At 35.1% G+C, this 27,280-nt stretch overlaps 1 protein-coding gene across 2 annotated transcripts in view; it reads left to right on the top strand.

The window, feature by feature from the left end:
* The window catches only part of NKAIN2 (sodium/potassium transporting ATPase interacting 2), a gene marked incomplete at both ends in the record, with an annotated part of 499,830 nt that overhangs the window by 225,569 nt on the left and 246,981 nt on the right, over window positions 1-27,280 (top strand). For both annotated transcript variants that reach the window (XM_079550098.1, XM_079550097.1), the window contains one exon: window positions 7,478-7,615. In XM_079550098.1, the coding sequence (XP_079406224.1) occupies window positions 7,478-7,615 (138 nt within the window). The remainder of the gene's footprint in view (window positions 1-7,477; window positions 7,616-27,280) is intronic.

Genomic DNA, 27,280 nt, shown 5'->3' with positions numbered 1-27,280 from the left:
TGAAACCAGGACAATATCCTAGATTTATTGTCTTGTCAACTCCAAATCAGGATTATCAGATCTTTGTTGAGTTTACAAGTTCTAGTTGTGTTTCTGTGATTGAGAATGAGACGTGTTTTATTGACAAATATTTTCATAAAGGCAGAAACAATTATTCAGTATTAGATAAGGCTAATCTTTCAGAATTCTCACTGAGTGCTTGATTTTGCCTTCAGACTTTACTGCAAGCAAATTTACATTGTATAGTTATAAAATATTATTAATGTTTAATTCAATAGTGTTTCTTTTGTCCGGAACTGTCTGAAGGCTTCTCAACAGCATCAGTAAAGCTGAATTTTGCCACCTTATGTATGAGGTGTGGGAGACGTCCTTCTGCCAGAAGGACACGAAGAAGGCAGAAGGAATAAGGCTGAGGCAGATGGCTGGAAAGAAATCCCTGAGAGATCAGTCTTGATTGTTGATGGCAGAATGGAAGAAGATGTGATCAGGCATGTTTGCAGTTTTTAAAATTCTGTCCACAAATGGCCATCAACCCATCCCCCTTTGGCTGTAGTATTAAGCCTGATCACATACACTGAGTATGTAGCCTGGCTCTACAGAGTATTGTCATAAGCAAGATATTTGCCATTTCCAATATCGTGTTCATGACCTAGGTGACTTTTGTACCAGGTCATATGAAGCCCATGATGCAGAGCACTGTACATGCTGGGTTGCCAACACATTTACAAGCTTCTGTTAATCCTCAAGCTTATCTGTAAGTTCTGTGTTCCTATATAAAACATTTTTTGTGACTATTTGCTCCAGATTTCATATCTTTACTTCTTGCAGGAAGACCTTTTAACTAATTCCATTTTTGTCATAATTCTACTAGTATGGTTCCCATATGATTCTTCTATAGTGATTTTGAAAAACAGTATTAAAAAAAGGAAAAAGTCACCAACAACAAAATAGAAATGCAATCACTGCACAATTCAATATAAAGTAAGAGACTTTTACTCCAATTTATTTTTCATAATTTATCTCTTCCTGCACTATCACCTGGAGTACTGCGTCCAGATGTGGAGTCTGTTGCATTGCCTACAGGAGTCCTGAGTAAAGGAGAGACACAGATCTGTTGGAGCGTGTGTAGAGGAGGGCTACAGAAATGATTCACAGAATGGAACGCCTCTCTTACAAGGACATGCTGAGAGAGCTGGGGCTATTCAGCCTGGAGAAGAGAAGGCTGCGAGGTGACCTGTAGTAGCCTTTGAGCATCTAAAAGGGAGCTACAGGAAAGACGGACACACTCTTCAGCAAGGTCTGTGGTGGTAGAACAAGGGGAAATGGCATCAAGCTCAAAGAGTAGATTTAGGTTAGACATAAGGAAAAAATTATTTACAGTGAGTGTGGTGAGGCACTGGAACAAGTTGCCTAGTGATGCGCCTGTCACCCTGTCCCTGGAGACTTTCAAGCAAGGCTGGATCAGGGCCTGAGCAACCTGAGCTAGCTGTGGGTGAGTTGGACTAAATAACCTTCAAAGATACCTCCCAACTCTAAGGATTCTATGGTTCTATGAATTCCCCCTTTTTGTTACCTTTTCACACAGAGGGTAACTTTTTTATGGAAGTACTTGGAAGACAGAGTTTTGATGTTCTTATTGTTCAAGTCGCTGTGCCTTCATGTATGTATGGTGGAGTCTATATACTTACAAATTGTAATTATAATAACCTGAAGATACATTCAGTGCACAGCAAATCAGTTTTATTTAAACCAGCTGTCAGTTTCACCAGCTCAGATTTAGCTAGATTCTTTCTTATATTCTTGTCATGAAGTCTTATTTAGATAACAGTTCTGCTCATTACTGCAGAACTAAAAACCCAATGAAGAAAGATTGCATTTACCCTTATTTAATTATTGTTATGTTCAGTTAGAGAAGTCAGCAGAAGAGTCCTCAAATACAGTCTATGCAGAGCCCTGTTGTCCTCAGTAGGTCACTGCATAAATCCACTCTCACACAAAACGATGCAGGGATGTGGTCCCATACAGGATTTTTAAAAAACATGCCTACCTTCTTATCAACTCCAGAGGCCTATTCCTTCTCTCAGCAGCATCAGGCAGATTAAAGACAGGAGCTTAGTATTATATTTGTGATTCCTTTAAAGAACCAATGGACAAGTGGAAACTAATTCCTTGTTGATTCTTACTTGAATTATCTCCACTTGTCATGGTTTTTATTATATGTACTGAGAATACCACTGTGCCCATAGCTCTCTGCAGAACTCCATTTTAGTTTTGCCTTCCTTCTCACAAAATTGTTTAAATCTTTTTCTTGACCTGGTGCCTTATTGTAAAGGATTTTACTTGCATGCACAGACACACTTGCAGATGTTTTTTCTTTATGGACTTTGAAATGTTATTCTGTTTTTCTGGTGAGGAACTATTGGAAATTCATTGAATAACTGGTCCCTCTATCTCAGGACAGAATACTGAAATTAGAAATTTTGTTGTAAATCTAAATGAACTCCATTAAGATATGGTGTGAAGCATGAATTCTGCCTCAAATTGACAAAGCGAGCAGAAAGCCTAGCCTTGTGCATGGTTCAAATAGGCTTCAGCATTGTAGAGCTTTTGTGCATTTACAGGCCCAAAGTGCTTGTGCTTCCTAGGAAGTTTTTACATTTATATGCCATAAAACCAAAAATTTAACTCACTAAAGAACAAATGAGCTGAAGACTTAAAGAGTTACTGATGACTGCTTAGTTTCTATAACTTGTTCTTCACTTGCCCTACTTAAGAGATGAAGCACGATTGCTTAATTTTCCCTCACAGTGAGTTACATTAACACAGTTTTATTCTTTGGGTGAGTGAGAGCCTCATGCCATGACTCAGCTGGTGAGTTCACCGTTCTAAAGTGATCCTACACTAGTCCTTGCTTCACTAGGGGCCCAGGCTGGCAAGCTTTTGTGCATGAAGGATTGTGTGACCAAGTGCACTTTAATTTATATCAGTGCAAACTTTTGGGTGTGTTCTTTTGTGAAGTTGTTGTGGTTAAGTTTCTTTTCAAGGAGCTTTCTAAGGAAAAGCATTTTGTCATTTTCAATTTTGGTATTTGTGTTATAAATCATCTTTTGACTGGTTTCTCCTTTGTGATTCCTGTCTGAAATTTTACTCCTATCATATACTTAAAACCATCTCAAAATGGTTTTCTTTATCCTCTGGAAATTCAATTCTTTATATCCCTCAGGGTCAGTAACACTGTTAACCTATTAACAGCCATCCTCAGACAAGAATCGGTAAACAGTTTGAGCTATTCCAACTTGACAGTGTACGGACTGATTTTATTTTGTATATATTTTTAAAACAGCTAGCAGAAGTCTGGAAAAAATAATGAATTAGTAGAAATGGTTTTCACTTTGCTCTTCTATAATTTATCAGTGATTAGATAAAATAATCTATCAGTGGTATTTTATTTATTTGGAAACCTGAGACAGTTTGATGGATGTTTAATTTCTAAAATTAGGAACTGAGACTCCATAATCGTATGTTTTGGGTTCAGTGAATTATTAAAATGGAATTCAATAAAAAAATTTCTTTTCTTCCAATAGTCTAATTTTTCATTCAAAGCATGCATTTTTTCTCTTGTCTGTTCTCATTTTAAATTCTGGTTTCCAGAAGAATAAGAAAGAAAATGTGCAATTCCTTCTGTTCCTAGAACTTTAAATATGAGTATTTCTATGTCAGTCTTTTTTTTTCTTTTCTTCTTTGTGTGCTTGAAACATTATTAAACATTTTCAGCTAATGGGTTGTACTTGCAGAAAGAAATGCAGTTGTTTAACATTTTTAAGTTTTTAAAGTAAAAAAAAAGTCCTTTCAAAATCAGATCCGTATTTGGTATTTCTAAGTGAGGAAATCCCTCATGATTCTGGCACCTGTGCAAGAGGTGGAAGCCACATAATACTGTTTTTAATAGATTTTGTCAGTACTTTGTCCTACTTTTTATTTTTCCCCTCCTGGAATCACAAGGATAGACAAAATGACATTTTTTAAGTAACAGCGTGTTACAGTTCTGGCCCAGTTCATCCCAGTTCTGTGACTAATGGAGCAGAGGGACCCACAGACCCATGCCCTGGGAGAGGGAGGAAAGGGAGATGAGAGGGAAAAGGAAGGGAGATGGGCCTAAAAACAAAGCAGCAACAACAAGTTAAGGGAGAAAATTAATTTACTAAATATGAGAGCGGAATGCAAGATAACACAATATGATACAATATAATTGGAATTGAAGCTAATAAATCAAATAAATGAGAGGGAGTGTCCAGAACTGAAGACATTACTCTAATGCTGAAGGTAAGATGGCTAAGGAGCACACACCTCAGAGAAAAGCAGAAAAAGAAGGGGCAGTCTTGTGTCTCCCAAGCAGTTTCACCTTTCCCTCTAAATGGAAAACAGAAACGGAACAGTGAAGTGTTTTGAGAGATGTGGGTCTTCTTCACTTTCATGAAAGGTAGTGTGGAAGTATTGATAATCCATGGAACTGGAGCTTTAACTACTTAACTCCCAGTGCTCTACATGATTTAATGATGTGGAATACCTATAACAAAGATCATAAAACCGTGAGATTGCTTAAGTCTATATTGGTTTTCTGTATTTTTTTTCTTTCCACCTTCATCTCTTAAGAAAGAGGAATGAAAATCCAGCTCTGTCCTAAATTTTCCATTTGATAAATCTGTGATGCTTCTTGCTGTGGTAGTCTGAACTTCTGTGGAGCAGTAGTTGCATTTCATCAGCCTTTTATATCTACAAGTCCTACCAGAATAGTCCCTACATGCAACTGATGCCTTCAAATGACAGGAGGAAGTTTAATAGAAAGTATGCCTATCAAAATTATGAGGTAGATACATAAGCATGGAAATGGTGCAGACACGTCTCCTACTCCTGCTTAGTTGATATGTAATGCCTGCTTTACATGTCTTGTTGACCATCAGCAGGACACAGCACGTATGGACAGGCAGGCTACTGCAGTAGGTGCCCTCCACCTGACATTTCAACACAGCCACAGTGTGAGAGGAGTGGTTGCTTGGTACAGAAGCAATTGCTGGCCATCAAAAATAAGGATATACGCTGACATGTGGGAAGTGCAGATTTCATACAGAACAGTCATATATCCAGTACAGCCCCTTAAAAACGCTTTTCAGAAACTAATTTATTTCTCAGAGAAAAAGAAGAAATAAATAAATAAAAAAGCAAAGCAAAACAGCTTTATTCATGATAGAATAACTTCTTCTTAACCTAAAATTAAAACAGGAGTGTTAGGCTTTTAACTTTGTTTTTTAATACAATTAACTACCCTGCTGCGATTTTCTTCTATAGTTGAAATTCTTAGCTGTATAATTTCTTATTCATTGAATGGTTTCTTCATTCCTAGTATTTTTTGCTTATTGAATTTCTACTATTAAATCTATTATATACTTGATCAGTCTAGACTCTTTTTGCTTCAGCCTTGCTTGGTGCTCAGAGTGAGTGTTCTCCCTTCCTTACCCGTTTAATGGTGCTTGAGGTGTAGCAAGTCTTTTGCTAATAGCTCAAAGGGTCTTCACACAAACCTGCGTAACACTATGCCACTTGTTTATCTTTCATATGTAAATAGCTAAGCTGATAGTCACGGAAATAGTTTTTAATGATAAATTTAAAAGCACAAGGAGAGGTAGATTTCATGAAACTTGTAGTGCAGCTTAATCGAGTTTTTGTTTCTTTTTCACTGTTTTCACTTTTAGAATGCTGTGTCCTGGGGTTCTGTGAATGCTTCTATTACATTTATTTTCTAGAGAGAGTTGCAGGATAGCAAAAATCACTCCATTAAGACCTCAGATGATGTAGTACCAGGATCTCTTTGTGTCAATATATCTGTAAAATAAAATGCTAGGCGAAATATTAACACTGGAAGTGTTAAGCTAGAAGTACTCTATGAAAGTAATTTTTGTTGTAAAGAGGAATTCAGTGATTAACATGAATCTCTGAACTTTCAAATGGGCTCAAAATTCAAAATTATATGGCTTCCCCAGTGTTAATTTGAGAATCCCTATTTTAAAGTGCAACATATGCCCGTAAGCATTACATAACTAACACTCTACATTTGCAGTGCTGGTGCAAGTGTAGGCTGTCTTTTTAATTGCAAGCCTTCTTAGTCAATTTCAAAAATGAATTGGTGTGAGAGTGGACTGCGGCATGAAAGTTAAATGACTCTTCCATAGCTATATCATGTAAGAAGAGTGCTGAACAGTGGTTAATTATTCATCTAGTATTTGATTTCAAAAGGTGTTATCTTTTAAATGAATAATGTGTGTGACAGATACATCTAAATCAAGTAATTTATTGTATAATATAAACTGAGTAAATAGCCTACTGTCAGTTAGTGAAACTTTGTGAAGAAGCAGTCTGTTTTTATTTCTTCTGGGTGTTTTACTACTATTACATACATTTTCATAAAACTCATCTACTGAATTCTAATTAGTAAAATCAGTGAAATAACTCAAATGTCAAAGAAACTTGGTACCCTTTCTCTCTAAATTCACATCAGCCTTCATTGCCTTTTAATTTTCATATCAATATTACTTAAATCAAAACATGCCATTCTGCCTATGGTTTGTTATGCAGTGCTGAATTTTACTATAATGTCTGAATACAAGGTAAGGGACATTTGATGTTTGAATTCAGAATAATGAATTCTACCAACATTATTAGAAATACAGGTTGTTTTTTTTTTTTTTTACCTTCTGATCTATCTGCTTAGAATGGCATTAACTCAAAACAGCCATCGACAACTCAAGATTGTACCATAATTCGTTTTCAAAAATGAAGTGTCAGGAGTTGTGAGTAACAGCTTATATTTGAGTTATTTGTGACAGTGAGAGAAGATAAACTAGAGTAATTATCAATAGAACCAGGTCGAAAAGTTGTATACATTTCAACAGAGGTAAAAGCCCATTCACCAGATAGCTAGAAAGAGAAGGAATAGAAAGAAAAAAAAATAAAAAGAGAAAATAATGAAAGAAAATAGACAGGATTAAGCTGAAGGATGGTTTTTGTAGATGGAACAAAAGTAGCTGAGAAAAGATCATAAACCCAGCACATATTTTCAGCACCAGTACTCTAGGACATTATAGCATTTGCTGGTGTATATAACAAAATGATTTGTGGTTCTTCACCTGCAAACATAACATCCTAGGAAACGCTTTAGTATCTCAGTAAAATTGCCCACATTAATATTTTAGGTAACTGAATATAATTCAGTAATCTGTCAGTGAGAAATGCAGCTTTCATTAAAACAAGAAAGTGAAATATTGCAAACTCATTTCTTTGTGCTGCTGATACTGCTGACTGAATTTGTTCTTGTTTTTGTTTTTAACATAGAGCAATTATCTTGCTATGGGATGGGACAATGTCCCAGTAGATATTTTCTGGTGTGTTCTAATCTATTTATTCTTTTGCTTTTTAATCATAGGTTTCTGTGCTCGAGAGGCAAATATTTGACTTCCTTGGTTATCAGTGGGCACCCATCTTGGCAAATTTCATACACATTATTGTAGTCATACTTGGCTTATTTGGAACCATCCAGTATAGACCTCGTTACATAACAGGAGTGAGTATTTCATTTTATATATATATTTTAATCTGCATATTTAATAAAAAAGTTCCAAACTGTACTGCTTATAGAAGAAATAGAACTCATTTTGATTTCACCTACTTCTGTAATATTTTACATTCACTCATTACACTTCTGGATCACCTGAGTAATTAAATGGTAACAACCTGCCACAGTTAAAAATAAAGTAACAGGAAAATATGAACATTGCAGAAGTGAATAAATTTTCTAGATTCACCTGACCTATGCAGTAGATCCATCACTTCTTATAGTATTTCATTATTGTTCTTTACCAGGATTGGGGGAATGCCTACATGTTATGTGTAGAAATAGTCCAAATTAGGAAATGAAGTAAGAGAGTATGGTAAGAAACGTGGTTATGACAGTTGCAGACTGAGGGCTCTGGATAAAAATAAGGATTTGGATCTTTAGTTTTTTATCCATTTCTTTTCCTTATTTGACTGTTCACTACTCACATGTGTTATTGTTGTACTCACTAGTACAATACAGCTTTAATGAAATCTTCATGTTATATTTCAGATTTATTTTTTTTCCCCCAGATATGTAGGGCTCTAAAGACAGAGCAACAGATTTCAAAACCATTGTTTAGAACACCTTTTGTTGGAAATAAATGTGTATAATATTTATATCCAATTTATCTACTAATTCAGATAACGCTTGCAATACTTCTCATAGATAGACAACAGTCCAAAAGATTTGCTGTTGTACAACCATATTTTCAATGTATGAATGTATAAATGAGTTAACTACACTGAATCTGTACCTCCTTCTGCAAAGTCTATGTTCTGTCATAGTGTTCCTTTATATAACAGTAATCACTCAGGATGTAGAAAATTTTTTTTTTTCTTCTACCCCTGTTCTACCATCCATTTTCTAATAGTGCTATGTAGTAGTAATACATTGATATATGCATCTATATTTCTATTTATCTTATTTGCTGTATATAGAACTTGTGTGATGTATTTATTATACTCATGTAAATTACTGTAATCAAAACATTTGTTGCAAAAACTAAGAAATATATTGCAAGTCTGAAACATTTTGAATAATTTCTTCAATTGACAACCTTGGGAGCAATATAAATGTGAACTGGAATATTCTTTCATTTCTAGTACTTTGACTAGTCCAAAAATCTTGAGAATAAAAAACAAAAACAAAACAACAAAATTTCAAGCAAATGCCAGTTAAAAACAATAAAAAAACTCTGTCCTCTGGCATAAGAAATCAAGCAAAGGAGGCAGGAAACAAGCATAGTTGAGTGAGGACCTAATGATCAAACTCAGAGGTTGAAGGAGTTGGGCTTGTTTCACTTGCAGAAGTGAAGGATCTAGGGAGACCTAGGTACAGCTTTCCTGTACTTGAAGAGAGCTTCTAAGCGGGAGTCAGACAGACTTTTTACATGGTTAGGAAGAAATTCATTGCTATGAGGGTGGTGAGGCTCTGCAATAGATTGCTCAAATAACTTGTGGATGCTCTATCACTGGATAGAAGCATTCAAGGCCAGGTTAGATGAGGCCCTGGGCAACTTCCATTTGGTGGATGGGAGCACTGTCCATGGCAAGGGGGTTGGAACAAGATGATATTTAAGGTCCCTTCCAACCTAAGCCATCCTATGTTATTTTATATTCAGTTATTACAGCTGTATGATTCTATAGAAAGTGAAATTTAATATATTGAGAAGGGTTCATGTAGGTTCAGAAAACACACTTATCTGTATTTGTAAGCCTAAACCATTTACCAGTATGCCAATACTTGACTGAGAGGGTAAAACATCTGCTCTAAGGGCAGAAATGAGTGAACAGAAATGTATTTTCTAAAGATAATAAGTAAACCTTTTTTCCTTGTGTAAATGATAATGATGAAAGAACTGCTCAGCAGCAGTTCTGAAGCTTTACGAATAGAGATTTCAGGAGAAACAAAAACTGACCAGTAGAATGAGACTTAAATGTGCTTCTAGCATCACTGACAGAAGATTGTGCAAGACAAATGCATAAGGGGTAATACCAATGCAAGTTACTAAGGATTCTGAAAAGCTGTGCTTTTCACCAGGGTAGAGTTCTGTTTGGAGGCTGTTTTTACCAGTTCCTTTTCTACAGGGATTCCATCCTTGTTAGTAGGCTCAGCACATATTCCTCACTCTGCTATGGTGTTACAGAAATGCTAAGTCTGAAACAGTGTTTGAGCACCTGTTGGGAAGGCAGGACCAACCCAGGGAAGCTCAGGTGCATGCAACTTGGTACTTTCCATCCCATGAAGGCATTAGATATGGGTTATAAGAAGAATAAGGGAATGACACTGAATGCACATATGTGTTCTGATTCCTGCCTGAATGAGAAATCTCATTCTACTATTTTCTTAATTTTTCTGTAAGGCATTCTCAGAATTTACAAAGACAAGAAGCCTCATTTACACTCAGTGTCATTGTCTTCTCTAAACGCAGGAATTGACCTGACATGTGAAGCCCAGTACTTTGTAGTACTTCAGTGCTGCAGGGGTATCACTGTAAAAATAAGTACTTTGTTTCTCCACTGCCATTTCTAGAAGATAAGGAAATATTTAATGGAGCTTGGCAGTGACATAAACAGATAAATTTGGAAATAAATTATGAAATAAAAGAATTTGAAGACAGTGATGTCTGAGAGATAGGTATCTACCATTTCTACTGCTCCTTTGTATATTTAGAAGCTGTTATTTTTATTTCTTCTAGAATTAGTTTGAAGAAAGTGAGAATATTTTTGTACAGTTCTGTAGGTTTTATTGAGTAACCTTGTAGAAAAGCAAGAGCACTGAGAAAGTGAAAAAGCATCTGCATTGAAGAACGAACAAATTTTCCTGCCTTGAGCATACAGTGAGGATGCAACAGAGCAAGCTTTTAATCTAGATGGAACTGCCTTGTTTTTAAATTGATAGTAGGAGAATTGTATAAAGTGCTTTCTCATAACAAAGTGGTTTATTGTAAAGTTAAAGTGGACTTTGGTTGTGTATGTAGCAAGATTATAGAGAGGACAACAACATTACTAACATTTTCCCACGGAATACTGTATTCTATTTTAACATTTCTTTCTCTTAGACATAATAGTAAAAAAGCCCCCGAACCCTAAGAATAGTGAATGTCATAAAGACTCTTGAGAAACTAATACAGACCACGGAATACTAGGAGAAGACTATAAGGATCTCAGTTTGACATGCTTGTGAACTTTAAGAACGAAAATAATTTATTACAAGACAGTACTTGGCCATGTTAAGTCTGGGGGGAAAAAAAGGATGGATTATTCATTACTTAACACATGATTGCTGATATATATTAAAAAAGAGGCAATTACTTTGTCTGAGACTTCTTGCAGCAGCATCAGTCTGTAAAACTGCTAAGCCCCAAAGAGTATAACCGATCTAATTTATGTCTTTTTAAAGACTGGTCATAGCCAATGACTTCAACACCCTTAGTGGGATCTACTTAATGACAAGTATCCCTAAATCTATCAGACGTGTTTATAGGTTTTTGACTTGTATATTGCAGATTAGTATCTTCTATATTTTTAAATGTTTTAAAATTTTTAAAAGCAGTACATGTCAGTGTGTAGCAGTTAATCTCTTAAAAGTACATGTCAGAATACTCTCAAACAACATCAACCATGTTACAGAATAGTATAAAGCAAGAAACAGCAGGAAAGCTGCAATTCTGGAGCCATGTTCTCTCAGTTGCTTTTTTGAAATTTGGGGATGGGCGTAGTATAGTTAATTATTGGCTAGATTTTTTGGTGAAATAACATCTCAGGATGCAGAATGTTGTAAGAGAATCAGATTTTTTTCTTCTCATTTTTCTCAATGAAAAAGTTACTTACCATAATTTAAAAAAGAGAGTCTTGTGCTTCATACTCGTAACAACACAAATCTGAAATTAATTTACCTTATTGACTTTATCCAGTTCTTCTTCAAGATACTTGTTTTCTTCTTTTATTTAAAATTTTAAAAATAGTGTAGTAATTTTACATATAGATCCATTCCTTGGTAGAAGACAACGGACACGAAAGAGTGTACAAAATACTTTGCCCAGCTTTTTCTGAGCCTGTGATGATTTGTGGGCGCAAGTAATGATCTTCTGCACAACCATTTCGTGCTAATGCTCAATAATACTATATTAAGCTAAGGAAATGCAGGCCTTGAGCATTTTAGTACCAACTTTATCTGTTGGCTGTCACAGGAGACTGTGAATCAGAACAGTTATTCTGTGTCAAGATGTGCCATTGACAAGGTGTTTTGTTTGCTAACATGTCAATCAAGGATATACAATGATATTCTTCAGTTTGTTCCTTGATTCTATAGCTTTCCATGGATAATAACTAATGTAAGTGTTTGTTGTTATTTTTCAGTAGTTGTCTATGCACTTTCAGTGTGTTCCGTTACTGAATACAATATTGTCAATATTCAGAATAGCTTTCTGATAATTTTGGTTCTGAGTTAAGTAACAAAATAGCTATTTAAATAAATAAATATCCGGTCAATCTTTCTAAATAGACCAGTCTCTTAAACTACCATTTCTGGCACAAAAGCGTTAGAGAAAAAAAATACACATATATTTTCTACAAACATTAATAGCAGAAGCAGAAGGAATATTTTTTTGAATCTTTGGTCACTACATTTACTGCAAATGAGAAAACAAGTTGAACTGGACTGAAGTAAATGCACACAAAATTGGGAATATAATTTGTTTGAAGCGTTTTTTTTATCTATGCTGTCCTCAGTGTAAAATTTCCAGTTTATTGTTTTCAGGCAGGTAGAAAATGTCATGAGCCAAGTTATTTGATTTTCCACTTTTTTACCACTTAAAGACCAGATCAAACCAAGGAAGTATATGACAACAGGGGTTGTTTTTACATCTTAGTGGAAAAATCTGTGTCACTTAAAAGTTATTCTAGTTATTCCAAATATATCAACACCTACTGTAGAAGCTGAGAAAGAGGAAAAATAAAGAGAGAGAGGAATCTGAGGTATTTCAATGACAAGCAATAAAAGAGAAAAATGAGAATACAGTAATTGACAAAAATTGGTAGAATTTCAGAAATTAAGTACTGCACAATGAATACAGAATGACAGAATTGATGTTTTGTTTGTGAAGTTCATGCATACAAAGAAGTTCTTACACTTAGGGGAAAAAATAATTTGTAGTATTCGTCCAGTACTCTCAATTTCAAATCACCCCATAATTATATTTTAAATGAAGATCAGAAAGATTCAGAAGACACCAATTATACCAGAACAAGCATTCAGAAAGTGGTCATTATGGAAAGGTCTGTCTGCACCTTAAATAGAACAAATACTATGTCAGGTCAAACTCCACTGAGTAATTGTTTCATTGCTTAGTCAATGCATTCATTCAGGGATTGTTCATTAAAAACTGTTCACACAGAACGATCAGTTGAGAGTAAATCAAACGAGTCTGTTAAAAAAAAAAATTCTCTCTGAATCATTACATTATAGCAACTTTTGAAATTAGTGGTCACTGTAACTCATGAAATAACAAGAATTTATTTTTATTACTTTATTATTTATTACTATTTTGCATCCTGTTGAGAAAGGGCAATTAAAAAATTATTATAGATTAGGAATGCCAGGGCCTCCCAAACTGAAAAGGGAAAGCAAATGAGAAAAAGTGTAGTCTTATTGCTAGTTAACAGAGATTGTTAACTAAAATAATTGTTTTTTGGGAGTTTATCTGGTGAAGTAAACTAAATAACAAGAAAATTACCAAAATTTTAAGACAGCACAGAATTGTGGAAAAGTAAGAAAAACTTTGAAGAGCACACAGTATGAGCAAGATTGTAAGGACAAAACACAAAAAGAGCAGAATAAAAATAGAGAAGTTAAAAAAGTAGATGTTCAAAATGAGTATTGCAGAAGCATTTTTGGGGCACTTCAAGTAAATCTCAAAATCATAATATGAGCTAAGACTATTACAGTGCTGGAGAATCCACTTCAACCCCAGATTAACCCCAGATTTCATTCATGGTTTTGTTTTCATTATGCTAGATAAATTGATGTTAGATGAAGCACTGGTATTTTATGACATAGTAATTACCGCATAGGTGCACTTTCCTAAAATGCTTTCCATGTCATGAATAGCAACTTGAATTCTCCTTAGCCCTTCTGTGATAAATCTTTGCTATCTTTAACATTCTTTGCATTACAGAGAGTATATTAAATACTTTGAGGGATACTTGTAGTCCATAGTGCCTAAGCTTGCTAAAAAGATCCTTTGTCACGGTCTCCTTTTCAGTAGTCCTCCTTCAAGCCTCATCATAGTTTTCTGAAATATCTTTATTATTCTCTTAAAATTTTTCTTTTAAAATTCTTATGAAAGATTGCAGATGGGAATTTAGATGTTATGAAAGAGTGGAGTCTGAGGATTCTTTTTGTATTTTGTCCTTTCATTACTGGATGCAATTTCATAGATGTGATCTTTGTAAAACTTGCTAACTGCTGTTTTATTGGAGGGTTTTGCTCACTTTGGCAGATGCTGTGAAAAATCAGTAGGGATGTAAGTAGAAGATTACCCTTTGGACTTTAAACAACATTTTCTGAAAGAGATTTCAATTCACAGGAAAGTACGTGTAATAGGGTGCTTTTTGCGGCTATTGTGTTAAAGGATTAGATTTTATTTTGTTGTGGACTTAAATGTGCTTTCATTCATATTTAAAAGGATAGGATCCAAAGTTTACTTTTGAAATTGAGTCTAGCCTACTTCATAGTAGGGATAGGAGTGTGAAGGGAGTAGCATGTAGAGAATAGCTGGTCAGTGTCATCACAGTAGTTCAACTAATCCAAATTGTAAGTGTGATTTGTGAGCATGCAGAACTTAAACAAAATAAAGCATAAGGATTCCAGTCGACAAAAAGTCATTCTTTCTTTGTTTGTTTGTGGGTTTATTGATGGGCTATTGATTATCAGTTTGAAATATATTGTCTATTTTTTTTTTTTTTACTTCATATTCTGATAAGATATTCTAGGCTTAGATTACATTAGGATTTTATTTTGATTACTTTTTTTAGAAATATTTTTGATAACTTGCAAGAGATCTCAATAGATATCGGATTCTCCAGCCTCTTAGATTCGGCTGATCCTTGAGCAAGTATGTCTTACAATGTAATACTATACAGAACACAGCGGTCTTGACTGTATGGAAGCAGATGAAAGAAGATTGCCTCCATTAAGTGTCTCTGGCACTATCTACATTTTCTGGATATAGCCTTTATAATTTTTATAGTTTTTAGAAAAAGAATCTACACTATATGTATATATATTTCACAGGCAGAGAATTATTATAGTAAGATTTGACTACTTTCATCTGTTCTCTTTACTGAAACATTATTAGGCATGATGCACCAAGGTGCAGAATTAATCTAAAGAAAATTATGAATGAGAAATGTCTTCTAATGTCTTCTCTGATCAGAAAACCTGACTGAACTCCTTAAGAAAGTATAAAATATTCTTTCAAGATTAAACATCATTAGCCTGACCTCTTTGGCAAAGCATAATAGAAAAAAAAATCTGTTTATCAATTAGTCAAGTGATGTCAAGTCATAAAAAGGGAAAACCAAGATAAGAGTTCCTAAATATCTGATTCCTCTAGTTTTGTGTAGAATATCCCTCTTTCAAGAAGGCCCCTACTTGACAAATAACAAAGTTCTAAAGAGGAAAAGTGTACTAGTCCTCTGAAAGTTTATGGTAGATAATGAAATGAGAAGCTCTTAGACTTTTAGAGGCCTTCAAATAGTTAGCATTTTGAGAATATGTTAAATTCCTCTCATTGAGTGGAGAAAGAGACATCCATCAAGTTCTTAAAGAACCTGAATCCACTGAATCTTGAAAATGAATCTGGGATTCTTTTCAGAAACTTTTGTGCAAAACACTCTGGAAAAACTCCAGGACAGACCTTACTTTACAGTATTCTGCTTAGAGTTTTCTTGTCTTTCAGACTGAGATGATTTTTTGTTAATTTTCAGAGACTATTTTAGTTTTCCATAAAAATTTCATAAAATTTCAAGTTAAATATACTTTGTTAATACTTTATTTGAGCTTATATATGTATACAGGATTAAAAATTATAACTTATATCATATAATGAAGAACATTATTTACTTCCAGTAAATTTTAGGCAGAACATGTTCAGTGCACAATGATGTCCAACAATTTTAATTTAATTTTAAATAGAATCATAAAATTGCCTGGGTTGAAAAAGACCTCAAAGTTCATCTATTTTCAACACCCCTGCTATGTACAGGGTCACTAATCACCAGACAAGGCTGCCCAGAAGCACATCCAGCCTGGCCTTTTTGAAGTTGATGCCATTTTCCCTTCATCTGTCACCACAGATCCTGCTGGAGAGTCTGTCCCCTTCCTTCCTATAGCTCCCCTTTAGGGGGAGGTTTCTCTTCTGTGAGGTGACCTGATGAGAGCGATGTCTCACTGTCATTCACTCCAAAGGAAAAAATGTCTTTCCAGCGAGTTGACATTAAGGAGGCCAGTTCTATGTAGAACTAGAAGTGATATAAAATGAAGATGTTATTTCTTCCTTTAATTCAAGCCAGGGAGCTCACCAACAGCATCCCTGGAAAGATGCCAGAGCATGAATTTCCTCTACATTTCATTTTCTCTTTCTTTAGAATTGAACCTCTGGTTTGTTAGTATAATGACAAGTGGGATTTACTCTACAGATATATTTTTATTTATTTATTTATTTTTAAGAACAAGCAGTGCTTTCTGTTAAATGAATGTGTAATTGGCACTTTGTAGTCAAAATACTATGAAAGGCATGAAGAAAGAACAACTTAGCTGATGATGTATTTAGTAGATACACAGAGGAAGAGATTAGAGAGAAAATCCATGGCTTTTGCTACTGTTATCTATACTGCAGTTGAAAGCATTAAAATTGCCTCAAACAGCCAATAGTTCTGGACAACTAAAGGTAATCAAAAATCAAGCAGGTATAAGGTAATGTTTCCACTGCCCTGAAATTACCTCTGTAGTTTAGTGCTAAATATTTCTCTATGCAAAGTAATCAGTGTTGCTTATAATTTCCACAATTGTTCCTATTACTGCATAGTTTATTTAGTATTTTTTCTAGCTAATATCTATCAATTACTGATGACATTCTCTTTTCTGTGAGACAATACGTCAGTCTTTTTTACTTGCATATGTTTATAGCATGCCTTCCTTGGAGTACCTGCCCACCTCAGAACTTTTGACATCTCTATTCTTGTGCTACACTACTGAAGCAGAGAAGTACTTCTCCCAGCTGCTTTACAAAATTGGAACTGAAACACAGAAAAACAGGGACTTTCTCACTACCAGAGCAAAAGGTTGTGACACATCAACATGTGAATCCTTTTATCTTTCAAGTCTCACTGTATTCTGAAAACAGAGAAATACCCCAAACTCTCCACAAAGTCTAGGAATATAGATTGGGATCACAGCTACTTAGCAGCATGGAGCACTTATGTAAGAAAAAGAATCTTAAACCATCTTTGGACAATATATCTTGTACTGAGGGAAAAGATTTCTGCCTCAAGCTTTCTGTGATAACTCTTTTGTTAGAATCGGAGGCTACTGTGATCACACCTGGGACCTGTAACTGAACTCTTTCCAGGAAGAGATTAATATATTTTAATGAACAGCTTATGCCGCAGTAAGATAAGCATTAGAAAAGAAATGGAAACACTGCCTCAGGTTCAAACCACCTATCCAAGTCTCAAATTCTTCTACTCTGCTCTTTCCTTGCAACAGGCTGTAGATTTGGAGCCTGCTACAGCTCTGTAACAGCAGATCTGCTGCTGTTCCCCTCTCTATTTCAGCACCCTCTGTACTCCTGTCTACCTCTTCCTCTATTCTCTTCACCTTGGTTCAGCCACTAATCTCTACATGTGTACTTAAAATGTTATTTTACTGCATGCAGATAAAACTAAGCTATCTATTTTAATTTTTCAGCTTGAAGTCTGAGTAACACTGCTTACCAGTATATTGCATTGAAAGCCAATTCTTGTTTTGCCCACTTGGTTAAGACTTAAGTAATTTGATTTGATTCATTTTTTTTAGGTAATATCATTCATTCAAGTACAGCTGACTTTATTCATAGTAATTTCCGATCCCTTCAGAGGATCAACTTCCAGTACCTGAAGTCCTTTTATATCCTTTTTTCGAAGAGGTTTTTCTAGGCAATGTGACTGATTCTCTTCATCTGTGAGTTTCATTGTCACCCTGAGGTTATGCTTCAGGAAAGATGCATTGAGATTCACATGGAGCTGTAATTTCCTATTCATTTACAAATCAGCACTTTCAATTTTAGGAGAATATAAAGGTAGGACTGTAGTCCAATTCTGAATGTAGCCTTTTTTTGCTTTCCATGGAAGAACTTAGAAATCTTCCTATTAAGCTTCTTGTCATGAATCTTCATTGCAGAATTTCAGAGATGTTTCTCACTTCCCATCTGTATGTATCTTCTTAAATTTTTTATGTTTTCATAGTGATTTTCAGCTCCTGAAACTCCACAAGAAAGGAGACACCATACTTTGTCAAGCTTTGCCTGTTGTATAGAGTACCATCACTAGTTAAGATGCATTTTCTGGCTGACTCTGAAAGGCAAAATAAGCAATGAGAAGATCTGTAAAATGCACTACTAAACATGCTTCAAAATTTACATTGCTCCTTATTTCCATAATTGAGCTGCCCAGGGCATTGTGTATTTGTATTTGTATTTAGTTATAGATGTTATTATGTGTATTTGAGCATAGATGTTAGTGTCACATACATTCATGTTGGATAAATTTAAGCATAAATAATAAAATTAAAATAATAAAAATTGTAGAAAAGTGTCATTTTGCATACAAGGAGCTCAGCAGACAAAATTTGAGTTATAAATGCTTCTAAGGATAGTGTTTTGCATATCAATATACATTTTACTTGTAAACAACCCTAATATAGTAAATATAGATTATTACTAGTGCTGCTGCTCAACTTGTTTCCCAATCTCTCACCTATTTCCAGCTGTACTTTTGGTAAGATTTATTTATTTATTTTCCATGCAGCTCTTTAGCTGTTTTTATTCCAGTATCAATTTTGAGCAAGTGTGGAAATAACCAGCTTTGGTCTTCATGCTTTTATATTCAGCCACTAAAAAACAGAGATTTTTTTGGTGCTTACAGACTGAAATTAATGAATGTTTTGTTTGCTTTTCTTTTCTTTATGGATGGAACAAAAATTAATATTTGGCTGCAATGAGTTGGCTGTCCAAATGGAAAATACAATGCTTATTAGAAATAGTTACAGTTCCGAGTTACTTAGTCACCAACTTTGGTGAGAGCCTGGGTGTTGGTCCCTGTAAGCTTTTTGTTAAAAGAGTAGCATTGTTTAAGTAGTGCATAAACAATGACAATTATTGCAGCTATTTTTTAAAAATATTCTGAATAAGTGGTAAATCTGAATAAATCATAAATTTTAATGTAGTATCTTTAATTGATTACTTTTAAGAACTTCTGAATTTCTAATCCAGATCTGAAGTAATGTAGGGAAACCATTATGTCATGGCCTGAACTGATGATTGAGCACCTGGTGAAGGGAGTAGCTGGCTCAGGAAGCACAGGTGCAAGCAATTCTCTAGTACCTCCCAGGTGACTGGAAGGATGCTGGGTCCACCCATCATACCAAACCAGCTCATTGAAGGGCTAGCCTCCAAAGGGAGGGTATGTTGTGGATGATGGTCTTTTCCTGATAAGGAATGTTCTGTAGGTAGAGATCCTATTGTCTGTTGGGTGAGTTAACTTTTTTCTGTATAATATTTATTGATATTCTTAACCATGCTTTGCCTGATATCACAAAGAACTTACGAGAGGCAGTTTCACTGTTTCTGAGGACCAACGGTGTATAACAATGAGGATGTTACTTCTAGCTTGTTGTACTGGAAATGCTGAATATTTCAACTGAATAATGCATTTTCCTGAACAGTAAGTTACTGTTTCAAGTTTAATGTAAAAAAAATACTTGTCACGGTTTATATTTATGAGTTTGGTTTTACTACGTGTTACTGCTGTTTTGTGAAACAAGATGCAATTTCTGTTACTAGTCTTGCTGAAGTACTTATTTCTGAGTTTGAAATACCTTTTCGGTGATATAAGAAGGAAAAAAAAACTTGGTTCTATACAATTAACCATGATAGCTAAATGTTTTTTTGAATTTATTATCATGCGCTCTATTTAGTAAAAACTCAAATCCCATTTCTGTCCTGTGACACTTCTCACTGTTATTAGTTTAATTACTATTGATATTAGTGCTTTCGTTTATATGTGTTAGGTTGATTGAAAAGTCTCTAAGCTTGTAGATATGTCACTGTTCAATTTCGGTGTGTATAGGTGATGTGAAGCCTTTTGTGATATATATTTCTTTTTAAGATGGATAGCTGTTTTGTGTCAGATGTGTTTTTTGGGTGATGTTGTCTTCTAACCTGTTCTATCATAACTGATCCTGTAAGATGCAGTCACAAAAAATCTGAAAATGAGTGTTGGATCTCAGATGCAGATAAGCAGATGAATAAGCAGTATCTAATATATCTTTCAGAGACATAAACTGAATAAATTCATTTATTAGATATATTTAGGTTATTATGCAGGAGTGAAACTTGCCACAGAAGTCCAGGTGACAGTATTTCAGCTTAGCAGATATAACCTCTTCAGTGCTGTAAAGGTCTAAGATAAGACATGGGTGTAAATGAACAATTCTGCTGTGGAGAATTTACCCACAAAAATAGAGTAACCACACTACTGTCTGAGAAAACTTGTCCAGTTGCATTAATACTAAACAAATGTTATTCCTGTATCTTAAGCATTATGTGAAAAATAATTAAGCTGATGTTATAATAAATAATGTGACTGCAGTGTCTGAAGCACAGCCACTGGTATCCTTCTGGGACTTGAAGAGTAAGTCTGTACATAAGGTAACGTAAGAGCTGTTGTTTTTTTCTTAATTTAGCTATTTCTTCAGTGTAATTACTACTTCCTTTGGATAGGTCATTCCCTGCTAGTTTACTTTGAACCATGTTTTGAGTAAGTTGCCAGTAGTGCGTATTTCCCCAATATTTGAATAACAAAATATATTGGTGTTTCTGTGTATGCACAACACAGATATTCACTATTCAACTAAGCCTGGAGAGCTGATAAACTTGAGGATTTCTTTTCAGCACTCATAAGTATGTTTTTGCAGAAATTAATGCTACTGGCTAGAATTTACTTACATTAGCATATGTGTGAAATCACCTAGAGATAGTAATCTTTCAAGCTGAGGTTGAATTTACCAACTCCACCATGAATTTCCTTTATTAGAAAAATAAAGTATCTCGCACGCAGTAGTGTGTTCAACTGTTTCTTTGTTAGAAGACTAATTTTACTAGAGTTAAAATTTGTCATGGAAATGTATCTGTTTTGACAAAACATTAATTTCTGCCAAGATATTTCAAATAATCTGTACAGGGGTGGTGGTAAGTGAAAGTAGATTTTAGTATACTAGAATGCTCACCTGAGCCAGGGAGATATGAGATTTAAGACTGAGCTCTGAATTGCTTTTGTCCATCCTGTGGTAGTGCTATATTATCAAGCCACTATCTGTTATTGACAGTGCCTTTGTTACTGATTTCTTTTGTGCGTGGTCCTGTTTCTTTTCTTTTTTCCCCAGTATACTTAGAAATCAAATAAAAAAAATAAATAAATCAAATCCTATTTTTCATAATGGGAAACTTATCTGGGTGTCTCTATCAAGTATTCTGTGAAGGATTTAAATCTATTAAAGTAATCATGGTCAGACTTCACTGTTACTTGAGTGGGAGGGTATTTTGTGTTCCTTTACAGTATAACCTTTTTCATGAAGGAGTACAAAAATCAGAGAGATGTAAGCCCTTTCCCTGTAGGGGTTGACACTCAATGAATAATCCGTCATCTATTTCTCTGACTATTTTATATAATTTGTTTCAAGCTCCATGGTGAGTGATGAGTACTGAATGCTGGTGATAGCTGTGTTAAGCCAGGCAGGAATATTCATTAATATGATTATAAACAGTTTTCTTTCATTTATCAACTATTTGGAGCTGCTTCTATTCACTTGTTAGGAAACATTTGCACTCATGAAACTGAAGTTACTTAAAAGGCTCAGGTAATCTTGAGAAATAATGTTTTGTAGATTATTATTCATAACTCTGTCAATATTCAAAGGTCCAGTACCCATTCAAACTGTTCAGCTTACTGGCTAAGCATAGACAAGTCATCATTGTCTTGGCTGACAGCACATAAAGTAGAAATATAATATCACATCTCTGTTCTAATTTCTTGGGGGTAAAATAAACAAATGTTTCTCTCAAATTGTGTGAACGCAAAGTGCTCCAGTGCAAGTTAGAAGGGAGGCCTGACTTCCCTCCTTTTTTCTTTCTTACTACCTGAATGCTTTAAATTGCTGTATTTTACTGGTTCAAAGCTCAGTAAAATTCTGAAAATGAAGTACACTTCATTCCTACACCAATTTAGGAAGTGGGTACCAATTCAAATGCAGTTAATGAATCTAACCCCCTCCTGCATGTGGCAGGGGGGTTGGAGATTCATGATCCTTTGAGGTCCCTTCCGACCCTGGCCATTCTGTGATTCTGTAATGAATTAATTTGCGGTCCACACTTCTTTTGAAACTCCAAATTCTTCTGGAATAGACATTTGGAAGTTTCTTACAGCTCAATAGGTGTGTGCTAGTGTATGTTGGAGGCTTTTGTGTTGATGGATAGATTAGAGAAGACTACTACCCCTTCCTAGAGAAAAATATCTACAACTGGAAACATCCTATAGAGTCAAGAATGCATGCACGTGAACTGAAAGATGTGGAAGTTGTCATGATGCAGTAATCAAAGACCAGAATAATACAGAAACACTATAGATGCAGGGGATCTCAGAATGTCTGTAGTCCAACTTTTTCAAGGCACGTTCAACATTGAATTTATGCCAAATTACAACAACTAGGTCTGGAAAACTTTGAAAGATTTATGTTACTTGGCTTTAATTTTAATGCCAAAATTCAGAGCTCTACTCAAAGCGTTTCTAGAGGATTGTGTTACTGAGCCTAATAAAAAAGGGATTGTACTCATAACTGTAATAACAGGACTGGAGAAGATAAAGCACAGACAGACCTAAATAACGTAGCCATACGGATTCCATCCTGACGTGCCTCAGTTTAGGCTGTTTTCAGTTATAATTCTAATTAGATTTACCAAGAACAAGAAAACCATAGCACAAGAGTTAGTTAAGAAATTCAAGGCATTTTAAGGAATGTGCAGTGCTGCACTGAGAGCTGTATTCCATCATCATAAGATTTACCTGATGTAAAACTTCGGGGGGGAATGGAATGGTACAAGAATAGTGTTGTTAACAGTTTACCTATTTGAAATTTTCCTGCGCTGTAGATGAAATATTTATAGCTATCAGGGAGAAACACTATTAAACCGTTCCTTGTGGAAGGCTTTTAGTCAATAGCTGTGTGCATGCTGTGGTTGTCACTGATGAAAGTGGAAAGCTTTTAATATACATAACAGATAATATTTGTAATTGAAAATCTGTTTTTCCTTCCAGTACACCAAAAAATAAACTGCACTTTAAAAACACGTTATATAAATGCAGCATTTTGTCTTGCTACTTATTTAAAAATGCTTTTCCAATTGTAAGTTTTCTCTTGTAGTTTATGCAATTTCACATTTCCTCCCACAAACGTCCAATTGCTTTGTGATAAGGGGTTTTATGCAACTAAACTTGTATATGATCTTGGTTTAATTACATTAAACATGACAATTTGCAGAATGCTAGGATAAATGCTCTTTGCTAACTTTTCTGAATGTTTAAGAGCCTGTCTGAATTCAAGAACAGATATAGCATATGTCTACTTAATCTCGTTGTACAGAGACTTTAGCAAGTATTGCAAATGTAGAAAGTTACTGAGAATGTTAGGAGTACAAAAGGCTAACATTGATACTAATGCGGAGTCTAATTAGGTGTTTTCCATTTTGCTTATTCATGAAAGTGATTGAACTACCTATACTTTGATTTGTCTGTGAACAGACAGCTGTGTGAAGTCATGAGAGACTTGCTGTAATGAACAAAGGCGTTCAGACAACAGAAGAACTAATCCTACATACATCTATGTATCTGTTTTAACGTTTTACATATCAAATATTGAACTCAGTGAGGCAACTTAGGTTCTGTTGAACACAACTTGGGAATAGTTGTTATAAACTCTGATCTACAATATGATTGAATGAAAGTAATTTGATCCAGAAATAAAACAGTAATCAAAAATACTCTTCTTTAAATTAAACCAAAACTCAATGCAAATATACAATGGAAATTATTTTTACTTAATTAACTTTCTAACACCCCCCCCTACCCTCCTTAAACAGAATGATGACTTGGCATTTCAGGTCTATGAGGTGGGTATACTTGCAACATGAATTTTGAAAATGTCTTACCCAATGAATATGGCTGGTCAACCTTGCAAAACACTTTTAAAAATATTTATGCAACAAATCAAATTGCATTGCTCCTTGTGACTTTACTTCCTAGCTGCGTTCTTATAAATGAACTTAAGAAGCTTGGGACTTTAAGATTGTGGGAGGGGAAAAAAAAAAAAAAAAGAAAATCAAACAACAATTGTAATCTTGTACATTCGAGTACTTGTCGGTTGAATGCGGACTAACTACATTGATGTCTGATTCATAGTTGACTTTATTGCTTATGAAGTAAATAAACAGCCATGCACACATGCAATTTCATATGATCTATAAAGCAAGCTGAAGCAAGAGAAATATGTACTATCTTCACTGAACAAACGGATCAAAAATATTACTGTTAAACTTACTATCTAGTAAATCAATACATCAATAATTTCTTTTTGTGCCTGAACCTGGCAGGTGGCTCACTAATTCTTCCCCCTAGGTGGAATGAGGGAGAGTATTACAAATGAAATAAAACTTGCAGGCTGAGATAAGAAATATTTACTTAAAAATAAAAAATTAAAAAAAAAAATGCAGATTAAAAAAAAAGTAAAGAATGTGATGAGAGAGGGATTTATAAATAGCTATATACTTGCTATCTGTTGACTGATGCCCTACTAGCAATGCTGTTTCTCACCACTCCACTGACTGACACCTACCTAATCCCCGAACAGCACCTGGCCCCTGCCTACAGCTTTATATTCTTCCACATGCCCTGCCTCACTCCTATCAGCATCCTCATAGCTAAACTGAGGAAGCATGGTCTGGGAGATTGGACAGTGGAGTGGCTGAAGGAAACAAGCCAGAGAGTTGTGGTTGATGGGACAGAGCCTAGCTGGAGGCCTTTATCTATTGGAGTCCCTCAAGATTTGGTACTGTGATCAGTACTATTCAGTATATTCACCAAAGACTTTGAGGGAGTATAGTGTGCTGTCAGCAAGTTTGCTGATGACACAAAACTGGGAGGAGTGGCTGACATGCCAGAAGGCTGTGCTGATATCTAATGAGGTCTAGATAGGCTGAAGAGCTGAGTATGGAGAAATGTAATGAAATATAACAAGGGGGGCTGTAGTCTAGCATCTGGGCAAAAGCAACTCCAAGTATCAGTATGGGTTGTGGGCTGACCTGTTGGGAGAGCAGCATTGGGGAAAGGGATCTGGGGGTCCTGGTGGACAGCAAAATGACTGGGAGCCAGATAAAGGATGTGTGTCAAGAGGACAGGGCCACGGTCTTCTCAGTGACATCCAATAATAGGACAAGGGGCCATCAGGTGCAAACTGGAACATAGGAAGTTCTATGTAAATATGAGAAAAAACTTCTTCATGGGGAGGGTAACAGAATGTTGCAGCGGACTGCCATGGAGAGGTTCTGGGATCTCCTTTTCTGGAGATATTCAAAACCCACCTGGATATGTTTCTGTGTGACTAATCTAGGAGTTCCTGCCCTGGCAGGATAATTGGGGTAGGTGATCTTTCAAGGTCCCTTCAAATCCCTGGCATTCTCTGGTTCAGTTAGCAGCAACCAAACTAGTTGTTGTATACTAGTTAGTGTATTATCAACAGTGCCTTAGCTGAAATCGGAGCACTCTTGTATGTTGTTGGAGTTGCACTTTTGAGTGAAAATATTCTTATTTAAATATCTTTTACTATTTTTAAGACTTTATACGTTTGCAATTTTGAAAATGTATTTATGAGCATTATCATCTGTATCCCTCTAAAGTGTTGTTTTGTTTTTTTTTTTTTTTTTTTCTCATTTGCTTGAGGAAGACAGGGATAAGTCACGGAGGCTCTGATTTTCTATAGTCTGGTGTCTGCGCTTTGAATGCTGCTACAGTACAATTATTGATTATCTTAAAATAAGAGCTTACAGATGTGTCTTTTCAGCTTTGTCTCCTTTTCTAACAAGATGACATGTTAGATACCATGCAACTTATTAAATGTCTGTGTATCAGAGAACATCACAAAAATATCACACAGTTATCATAGGCCTGCAGACATGGGGATTTAAAATCCTAGCTTGAATTATATCCCTAGAATAAATACCTGGCATGCCGTTGCATTTACTGAAACTCTGTGGAATATGTTATGTAAGAATTTAGTGTTAAGGACTGAAAGTAGAATTGATAAGATGCTTTTATCCCCCATGGTAAATGAAAAACAAAAGCGATAACAAAGCAGAAAACTGTAAGAAAGCGTATGAGATGCTGAAAGCAACCAGTACCAATTCTATCAACTCCCTTCCTCCCTTCCAAAAATTGCATAATATTCTAGATGCGGAACTTAGGTGAAGTTTTGCATTTTTGCTTTTCTTACATAAATTTAAATCTAACAAAGGCAGCTTGAGCATCAGAAAAGCAGTGTTTTTTTATCCACTGAATAGAGACCAGTGTACAGTAGATGACATCTGGATTAGCATCTCCACTGTAGCCTGTCATGTACCTTATCCTAGGCCAATAGGTGAAGAGTAGTTTACTTCTGATATTAATGTATGCAAATTTTCTGTGACTAAATATTTTAGTCTTTGGCCTATCTGCCAAATCTAATCTAATCAAAATAGGATTTTTACAGCACTCTTCACTGCAGTTCCCAAGTGCCTCGCAAATGTTTTAAAATATTAGAATTTTAAAAATGAGAAGCGTATATTTCTAAAAATATAAAGATTAATCCTCTCTCTTAACATTATTTGTTGCCCTACTGATTATTATTTTTTTTTTTTAACCTCACTATTTCCTCCTGTTATCTCATCATTCCTTTTTTCTTTCTAGTCTGTTATTTTTATAGAAGAGATGAAATCATTGCAAGCAGTGACAAGGTAATTCAGTTTTGATGAGTAGTGTCTCTCAGGTATGCAGAATGTTTAACAAAACCAAAGCCTGAAGATTGTTCTTCAGTAAGTTTAAATTTAATGCTGCACTTTGTCCGACCAGATAATCTCATGTTCAGTGTGTTACATTGACTCCAGTGGACTTTGCTTGAAGTTGAGCATGTATCACACATCTTTTTTTTGAATGTGTATTAAATTAATCATGTTAAATTAGAGTGTTTTATCTCTAGTACTGTGGAAGTTTTTCACCTCTGTGGTCCGTA

Source organism: Tetrao urogallus (assembly GCF_951394365.1).
Source record: "Tetrao urogallus genome assembly, chromosome: 2".
Taxonomy (NCBI): domain Eukaryota; kingdom Metazoa; phylum Chordata; class Aves; order Galliformes; family Phasianidae; genus Tetrao; species Tetrao urogallus.
The sequence above is the reverse complement of the archived record's forward strand: the minus strand, read 5'-3'. Positions and strand labels throughout refer to the sequence as shown.